Source organism: Magallana gigas, chromosome 3 (assembly GCF_963853765.1).
Source record: "Magallana gigas chromosome 3, xbMagGiga1.1, whole genome shotgun sequence".
Taxonomy (NCBI): domain Eukaryota; kingdom Metazoa; phylum Mollusca; class Bivalvia; order Ostreida; family Ostreidae; genus Magallana; species Magallana gigas.
Genome location: NC_088855.1, coordinates 25,116,537 through 25,126,666, shown reverse-complemented (window position 1 = coordinate 25,126,666; position 10,130 = coordinate 25,116,537). Strand labels below are relative to the sequence as shown.

Genomic DNA, 10,130 nt, shown 5'->3' with positions numbered 1-10,130 from the left:
TACAATTTTAACATTCAATTTTTGAAAGTTTGTAACAAATATAATGATAGATACAAAAGAATGGAGAAAAACTCCGAAATTGAATGACACATACCTCAGTCAATTTCAAAAATCAGTACGTAGTGAAACAAGAGGCCAATTGGCCGTAACGGTCACCTGAGTAGCGTATAACCTATACACAAACTTGTCGAGGAGTCTCATATATGCATTTAATTAATTAAGTTTCATTCTGGAGTAAAAAAATTATAAATTTGTAATGACAACCACCTCCCTGCCTGAAATCTTTCAAAAAGAACTGTGAAACCTATAATTTTGGCGAAAAACTTAAAGATCTGGTCTACAAAAACATGAATTCAGTTTTCCTTTGGAGAAAAGAAGATAATTTTTTAATATTATATGCATTAACACCTGTACATCTATTTTAGCCCTGCCCTAAAGTCAAAACCCACACTCCAGGGGACAAGAAAATTAAAATTTCCGTAGAGGACTTCCTGGTAAACATAATTATAAGTCAGTTTTTTTTATACAGATGTGTGAGAATAGAGAAGAAAATTTTTAAACATTATATGCATAACGAGCCGTCTATGTAGCCAGCCGAGCCGTCTATGAGATTGATCAACCCAATATATTTCCGTAGTGAGTCAGTAACTAACCTAAAAAGTGTTCTGTTTTTCCCGAGGACTATCAAGCGACATATTTATTCACAAATAGCGATGATCTACGCAAAGCCATGTACAAGATCCCTAACATCTCGTCCAATTTAACGCATTTTAACTCTTCAAAATTTTCAAATCACCTTTCAAATACTCTTTAATAATCTTTGCTTTACCCATGTTTACATACAGTGTTTTGTTGCTATTCAATTTTAAATGTTTTCTCCCTTTCTCTGCAGAGATTTCAGCAAATTTCGACGCTGCCATTTAGTTCTGCTCCAGACAAAACAATGTAACGTTAATATTCTAAGGGCAACTACTCTAATTTTGAAGAATTTCAAAGGGCAACTACTCCAAATACTTTAAGAACTTGCGGCATGGGGTTTATGTATTAAATACTATGAAATGTCAAAATGAGTAAGCGTAGCGGAGGCCAATGACAGTCATATTGCCCAATATTATTTCTCACTGAACAAATATAGAGATATATGAGGCAATCTGTGCTATGTTTAAACCAATGAAAGTGTGACATTTCAGTCCAAGGGAAAACAAATTGCCATATTGCCCCCCACCTCATGTCCTGAACCCCTGACCCCGGGGCGATAAATTTCACAATTTAGGTAGAGGAGTAAGTGGACATCATAACCATGTATTCAGTTTTTTGCCACATGTGTGGGAGTAGAGAAGAAGATTTTCTAAGATTTAATTCATTTTTACTATATGGCCATATTGGCCCCACCCTAGAGCCTGAACCCCTGACTCAGGGGTCATGAATTTCACAATTTTGGTAGAGGGCCTCATGGACATCATAACCAGGCATTTAGTTTTTAACAAATACAAATATATATGGGAGTAAAGAAGAAGATTTTCTAAGATTTAATACATTCTAACTATAGGGCCATATTGGCCCAACCCTAGAGCCTGAACCCCTGACCCAGGGGTCATGAATTTCACAATATATGTAGAGGAGTTAGTGGACATCATGATAATGCATTTAGTTTTTAGCAAATATATATGGTAGTAGAGAAGAAGATTTTCTAAGATTTAATACATTTTTACTATATGGCCATATTGGCCCCAACCTAGAGCTAGAACCCCTGACTCAGGGGCCATGAATTTCACAATTTTGGTAGAGGGCTTCATGGACATCATAACTATGTAACTAGTTTTTTCCTCACATGTGTGGGAGTAGAGAAGATGATTTTTGAAAATTTTGCCTTTTTTGCATATTTGGCCCCACATGTGGCCCCGGGGGTGGTAGAGCCATGAACTTCACAATTTAGACTCCTCTTACAATAGAGATGCTTCACACCAAAAATGGTAACAATAAGCCTTGTAGTTTTTAAGAAGAAGTTAAAACTGTACAATTGTTAATGCACAACGACGGACAAAAACGGATAGCAATAGGATACCTTATAAAAAGACTACCAATAATACTAACCCTTCAGGGATCTTTCTACTGATAGTACTAACAAAATGAGCTGAAATTTCTGACACAAAATTACAAGACTGAAACAAGTAGGTAAAGAGTGACTATTAATACACAGCTTGTGCACAGAAATAATCATATCCTGATTTTTATTGCAGCTGCCATAAAAATTAACATGTTTAGGGTACATATTTGCAGACCATTTTGGATGCAATTGTATGATAAACTCTCGTAACACAAATTGCAGCACATTCAGACATTCACTCTTGAATTTCATGATATGATAGAGAAAAGAACATTTCAAATTGCAGTGCATTAAAAGACATGGCAACAGCTATAAATCATGCTAGATTTACAAATTCATTCAGAATAGTTTCAACACAAATGTCTTCCTTCAACGAAAAAGGCAAATCATGGGAAAATATTTTTTAAGGAAACAAAATTAATCCTATGATTTCAATCTATACAGCTAAAGGTATCTTTAAAACACACTGAAAGGAACATAATCCCACTCCCTTTTTTCTGCTCTAAGCACTTATTAAGGAATTTGCTATTCCTTTTCTGTTAAGTATATCTGAGTAAGACATTTAAAACAAACAGTCAAGAGATGTCACACCGCTGCAAACAAACTACAGGCTTCTTTCATCTTCTATCTTCTTGTCACTCATTCACTCTCCATCTTGTCACAGGTGGCTGGTAAGGTACTCAGGCACTGCAATCATGCACTTGTTGCTGGGTGAAAATAATACACTTCCATATACACCACTGAACACTCTCTCACTCTAGAATGTTCTTGTAACTTTTGTGAATGTTTCGGCTCAACACAGATCTGACATCATTGCAGAACCTTAATGCATCCAACATGGGCAGTAAGGAGAGCAGTGTTGTGTCTGTGGGATCACTAAACCACGACTTTATAGGAATTGCATTATCTGAAACAGGTAATTAATATGTCACATTACATGTATGTGCAACAGACGGGTTGAAAATAGGACAATACATCTAATGCCTTTTTGGTCACCTGAGTGCACTACAATTATTTGATGATGGATTCAGAATTGGAAATTCAATAATTATATACAAGTGACACTCAATGGCTCATACTTTGGTCTCTCAAAGTTCTATACACAGTTAAAACTATGTAGATTACTCTTGATTGCTCAAACCTTGATTTCTTGAAGTTCTTAATGCCTCAAAGTAAAATGTTGGTCCTGTTATACATATTCCAGTGTGTTTTCCAGTAAATAAATCAGAGTAATATGTGCATATACAATATCAATCAAGTGTGTAATTAGCTCTGTGTTTGCGCTGACCTTTTCTGGATGGCAGTAAATGTCTTAAACTACTTAAAACCAAGTTTCGTTTTGTCAAAAAGCTGTCAATTAGCTGAAAATAAGAATAAATTTATATTGGATAACCGTTCTACTCGATGCTTTTTGTTAAAGTCTTTTGTTTCAAAGGAAGACTTAACTGATTCTGATGATAATTCGTATCTATCTTGTTTTATTATAAGCGCTAACTTTGAAGGGGCATGATCACGATTTTGGTCAAAATTATTGATTGGTTTCTGAGAAGATTTTTAAAGATTAACTCAATATATGATCCTTTATAAAATTCAACCCCCATTGTAACCAGCCCTACCCCAGGGATTCATGATTTTCACAATTTTGAATCTACACTACCTGCGGATGCTTCCACAAAAGTTTCAGCTTTCCTAGCCAAATCGTTTTTGAGAATAAGATTTTTAAATATTTTTAAAAATTTTCAATACCTGGTAATTCCTAATTATCTCCCCTTGTAAAAGGGCGTGATCCTTAATTTTCACAACTTTGAATCCCCTTTGCATAAGGGTGCTTTGTGCCAAGTTTGGTTGAAATTGGCCCAGTGGTTCTGGAGAAGATGTTGATCAAAATGTGATCAAAATAGCTCACTTGAGCTTTCAATTCAGGAGCTAAAAACAACTGAGAATCAACAAAAGTCAAGATTCTTGTATGTAAGTAATACCAGGGGTAGAATTGTGGCATCATTCTACCCCTGGAGATCATGATTTGAACAAACTTGAACTACACTACCTGAGAATGATTGAACAAAAGCTACTCTTGCCTGGCCAATTGGTTTTTAGAGAAGATTTTTATAGCTTTTTTTCTAGATATTCTTATGTAAAAATTTGACCCCCATTGTGGCCCCACGCTAACCCCAGGGGATCATGATTTGAAAAAACTTGAATCTACACTACCTACGGATGTTACCACACAAGTTACAGCTTGAAATGTGAAAGGTTTACAACAACAGCAACGGCAACAACAACAGACAAAAGATAAATTTTGATTAGAAAAGCTACTTGAGGTGAGCTATAAATGGACAAAATTTACAGGCAGACGAATAAAAAGTTATAAGAAAAGCTCACTTGAGCTTTTACCTCAGGTGAGCTAAAAATCTAAAACAACAAAACATGGAGCTACAGTTCCATCCTTACAACAAGAGGCCAAGGGGCCACATCACTCACTTAAGCAACTATTCCAAACTGACTTAACTGATCCAAACAGCTTTAATAAATCAAATATGAAAATATCTGTACAATTAAGTACAATTTAAGTAAAATTTTGACCCAATTGTGGCTCCCCCTTCTCCCCCCCTGGAATCATAATTTAAACAAACTTGAACCTGCACTATCTGAAGATGCTTTAACTTGAATTTCAATTTTTCTGACCAAATGGTTTTCCAGAAAAAGTTTTTTCAAGATTTTTACTATACATATTCCTATGTAAACATTTGGCCCCCCTCCAAAACTGTGGCCCTGCCTAATCCCAGTGATCACAATTTGAACAAACTTGAATCTACACTACCTGAGGAAGCTTCCATATAAGTTTCAACTTTACTGTCTAAATGGTATTTGACAAGATTTTTTTTACATTGTCAATGAATTTTCATAACATTTAATTACTGTACAACAGGTATTTTCTGTGATTGTTTATTATCTGCTGTATTTTGCTGGTATCAAAAATCCGCAGGAACTAAAATCGCAAAATATTCATAAATTATTTACAAAATGCAATAATAACTGTATATACCGGCTGTATTCTGATTTGTGGTTAGTGTGTAACTTAATAGTTTGTATTCCGTAATTACCCATGATTAACTCATAATATCATTTCAGTTCAATGTCACTTGGGTGGAATAGTTCCTAGAATTCACACTTTATATATATAACTTATATTCTAGTATAGAGGGTTCCACTTAACCTGATATAATATCAAAACACCGAACCATTTCTTATATATCCCTTTATATCTTTTCCTAATAATCTGATAAGAAAAAATGTCAATTTCAGTTCATCTGATAGGATTGTGACCGTGTAATAATGATTTCCCACCCTCTTACACCTGTATATTCCTTTGTTTAATTGGTTGACAACTCTCTTGTGTACACAGTAACTCTTTATAGGGCATTAGTTACACTTCAACGCACACGGGTGGCTCCCTTCTTCATAAGATGAAAGCTACCGACATCAATAGTTGTTCCGGATGACTGTACACAGGACTGGCCTTACATGTGTACACATTTTATTGTTTGTTTATTTACCAATTGCATGTGTTAATTTCATGCTGGGCTTGCACCATTAAGAATTACAGTCAAACTTTGTTATCTCAAACTAGATGGGACTATTTAAAAACTTCAAGATATCTGAGTATTCAAGATATCGAGGGTAAAATACTTTAAAAAATATGTGGCTGGGACTTAAAAATCACTTCGACATATCTATTGTATTCGAGATATCGGTGTTCGAGATATCGAAGTTCAACTGTATTTAAACATGTAATTTCTGAGGCGAGTACAGTAATGAAATCTAAAGCAAAATGTGTCAGCAAATTTTTGGTATGAAAACTTTTTATGCACAATAAATATACAGTTTTTTTGTATTGATGGAACTGTAGCTCCATGATCTGTGGAGCTACAGTTCTGCAGCTAGTAGTGTGATTTCACCATGCATCAGACACCCTTGGATTTTTCCTTTTCATCATGCATCATTTATCGTCCAAATGTAGATACAACTTGTTTTAAAAGTTACAGGTTTTCCCCATGCTTAATTCTTGGAGAAAATTTGTGAAATTGTTAAATATGTAGAAAATAAAGCAAATTAAAGAAGTGTTGAACTATTTCACCATGAATCGGACAATATTTACCAAGCATCGAACAGCTATACAGTAGAGATTAAAAGTAACAGTATTTTCTGGTTTTAATGCAAAGGTTCGGAAAAGAAAGTTTATTCAATTGCTTTTCAGATTTCTTTTAATGTAAATCCTCGAATCTACAGTCATGAATTTTGACTAATGCTTCTGTTTAAAGGAATATTTATCATGAGGGAATTCTTTATCGTGCCAGCTCCTACAGGAACTTTGGATTAAAAAGGCTGTGTCTGTAAAACTCAAATTTTAAGTGGTCTGAGGAAAATGTTTGTATCAATTATTATGTAAAATTTTATTTTACTTCACATTGAAAGTATATCACACAGAATGGGCACCAACCATTTTAAATATTAGAGGAAATGATGCATTAAAAACTGTTCGAACCATGGTTTATTTGTGTCCGCTCAATGGGGAATTGAATAAATGAAGTAAAAATGACCTTCATATTAATTGTTCAAATTTCTTACACTTATTTTAATCAAATTTTGTTTTAAACTTACTTCTTCCTAATTATTTTAGGTAGAGAGTGCATTGTCACTAATTCACAATCAAATGCACAACATTCAAATAATGCCTTTGTGTATAATGTTCGCAACTGAATTTTCAATGATGGCGTATTTGACGTCATTTTACAGTGCCCATACTGCCATTTCTTTGACAATGTGACTGTCCAATTCTTAACAATCATAAAGTTCATTAGTTCTAATTTAGGGATATATGAAACACTACGAGCGCATGCACATTTATTTGAATATTTTTAACCAAAGTTGTCCAATCCAAGGTATGTGTTCGATGCATGGTTAACTCACCCTATACTACTTTATGATGAATGTAATGTTTCCTTTAATGATGTTCTCCCTTTTAATCCATACCTTCATAATACTTGTAAGCTATTGGTGAATTATCTAGTATAAAAACACTTGACAGATCCTCATTTATCTCCACCAGACTTTTAGTATAGCTACCATATTCAAATCGACAATGCTGAAAAGACAAAAAGAATGCATTAAAAACTAATTTTTCATTCAGGGTAACAAATCACTAAAAAAACTATGCCATCACTTCAAACAAAAAATCAAAAGGTCCAAATTAAAAGATCCATATTTTTCCTTGTAATTTAAAGAATAATTAATCAGAAATTTAAATCCGCTCCAACAAGATCTAACAATGTCCCGCACAGGGTCATCTCAGAACCTTTCCAACAGCCAATTAAATCACTGCTGTCGAAATCTTGCCTGGTAGTTCAAAGGCGTATTTCAATGATGAACCTACATTCACAAGGTTCCACATGTAGTAAACAAAGCCATAGTCATGTGCATGCATCGATTTTAAGTTTGTGTTATTGTTGTTTGCATAATTTACAGAAAAATAGCAGATTGGACAGATATTATATACAATTTTGGCGGGAAAAACTTAGCATAAAACACAAATGAGTATTAATAGTGAAAGAGATAAAGCTATCAAACTATTTCAAGACTTGTTTACTGAATCTTAAATCTGATTGGCTGACATATTTATGTTTATTCATACTTAAAAGGTCGCCCTAAGATGAGCTTGTATGGGATGTTGTAAAACCTTGTATCGCCATGATCTAATTTTTTCATTTTTTATGATCACTTTAACATTGCCAAAAAATTAATAAATCCTCAGAAATTATAACTGTTATTGTTTGTTATCAAAGCTTCATAAATCACAATAATTCACTGACGCAAGTAAAGAAAGTTATTTTTTTTTAATTTTTATTTTATTTGTTATATTTTTGCAATAGGATATATGATACATTCAATTAAAACAAAAGTTTGATGCTCAAAATGAAATATTTTAGTGGTTTAATAAAAAACGGTGGAATTGCAGAATTCTGAATTTGCGTAAAATAAGGAATCTACTGTATAAGTAATGGCTTAGGTTATAAACATGAACATTACAGAGTTGAATTTTTAGAAAATCTGCTACAGCAGGACAAAATTATGAATAAAGGCCAGTGCATAGGAAATCATGGGACCATAAGTTTCTTAATCAAAATCCTTTGCATTTTCAAGATTTATTATTCAATCCTCGTTGATGGAAATCTCTAACCTTTTTCATGAAAGATACATAGTTCACTGAGTTCACCGAGATGAGGCATCACCTTTATAGGACCACAATTATATTATATGAGCATTAAGGTTAGTAATCTTTATTACAATATTGTATTGCATGGTATAAAACGATATTGTATTATATGATATATCATACAATAAATTATTGTACTGTATCATGTTATGGCATTGTAACATATAATACATTATCATGCCTCCTGTCAGTCATGTATATTCAATACACATCTATTTTCGCATAGTATACAGAGGGTTCATATAGCAAAAGCATACTATGCCAAAATAGAGCAAGGCAATTATTTTCATTGAAAATCTTATATGCGCTGACAGCGGGTTCCAAACACTTAACCTTAAAATCAGAACGTTAAACAGAACCAACACGCTACCATTACACCACAGCAGCTGATGATGTAACTGGCGGTTTTTATACACAGGTAAATCTCGATAGCTCAAAGTCCCTGGTACCGAGGAAAAAGTTCAAGGTTTTAAGAGTTCAAGTTTTCAAGAGATCGGAATTTTCCGGGTTGACCGACGGATTTTAAAATTATTCCTACCGAATGTTATGATTTAGCCATTTATTTAGTGCTAACCTTACGCACATGCTTAGCAACATTTTCTTTCACTAAAATATACTGAACTGGATGTTTTCAAAAACTAAATACAAACAACTAGTGAATAAATTCATAATAATTATTAATTTTATGCATCATATTAAGACCAGATTGCTCAGTATTACTGTACTGCGAGATGATCGACATGTCTGAGTATCACCCATTGTTCCCACTGTATGAATCCTTCACCAGCTGTAAGAATTTGTTCTTCAATAATCATTATAATAACAATGATGCTGATGAGCATAATTTTTACAGTTTTATAATTCTTAAATTTGACCATGGCTCAATATTATCGTTTTGTCGCAATTAATTTCTCATTTTCATTGCGTCTCTAAATTATCATAAAACGGTTGGTGTTGATGATAGATTAGGTATCGGTATGGGCAATCATCAAACAATTATCACCTTGCAGGACAAGTGTCGCCTGAATAAACAACCTGCTCCAAAAACCTTAACCTCCTCTAACATCTGAAATTCATGGCTAAGATTCAGCATCCAAGTCTTTCAAGTTCATAAGTTCATCAGATGCATCATCCATGCTAGTTTGGTGAAGATAGGACAATTAAGTACCGTATTTCACGGAATTTAGGTCGATACGGTTTATTGGGCGAAGGAGGCCGTTTTTAGCCATAATATAAAAAAAAGTATAAATAGGTCGACTTCGAAGAATTGGTCGAAAAATTACCGCTAGTTCTAATGAATAAATGGTTTAAACCAATAACGTTATCATATAGTAGCCTTTAATCTTATTTCACAGTTTTAAACAAAAGGGAAATAAAATGTATTTCTTGAAAACATCGTAAGAAAATGTCTGAAATTGCGTCAAAATTTTCAAACCAAATAATTCAGTACAGCCGGTTTTAATTTAAGATCGTTTTTTATTACTTCCCTGCCATGTGTACAAACTGGTGTTAACCGGGGGATTGTTACCTAGCCTGGAGGCATGACTACGGTAGCACATGCCACCCTGTGTCTCTATGTGACTTTTTACTGTGTATATACACACGAGTCAACCTCTGATCTTATTGAAGCCTGCAGGCATGAGTAGCACGTGCCGAGAGTTCAACTGTGTATAAACAAAGTCAGCGCTACCCAGACTGATTTCAGAGACACCTGGCTAAAATTTCATCGAAAGTTTTATATTGAATATA

At 33.9% G+C, this 10,130-nt stretch overlaps 1 protein-coding gene across 1 annotated transcript in view; it reads right to left on the bottom strand.

The window, feature by feature from the left end:
- LOC105340331 (CTD nuclear envelope phosphatase 1) overlaps positions 1-10,130 on the bottom strand; it is a 28,254-nt gene continuing 18,124 nt past the window's right edge. The window contains exons 6-7 of the mRNA XM_020072188.3: positions 7,142-7,253; positions 1-3,014 (exon numbers count right to left, since the gene is read on the bottom strand). Coding sequence (XP_019927747.1) covers positions 2,860-3,014; positions 7,142-7,253 — 267 coding nt within the window. The 3' untranslated portion in view covers positions 1-2,859. The remainder of the gene's footprint in view (positions 3,015-7,141; positions 7,254-10,130) is intronic.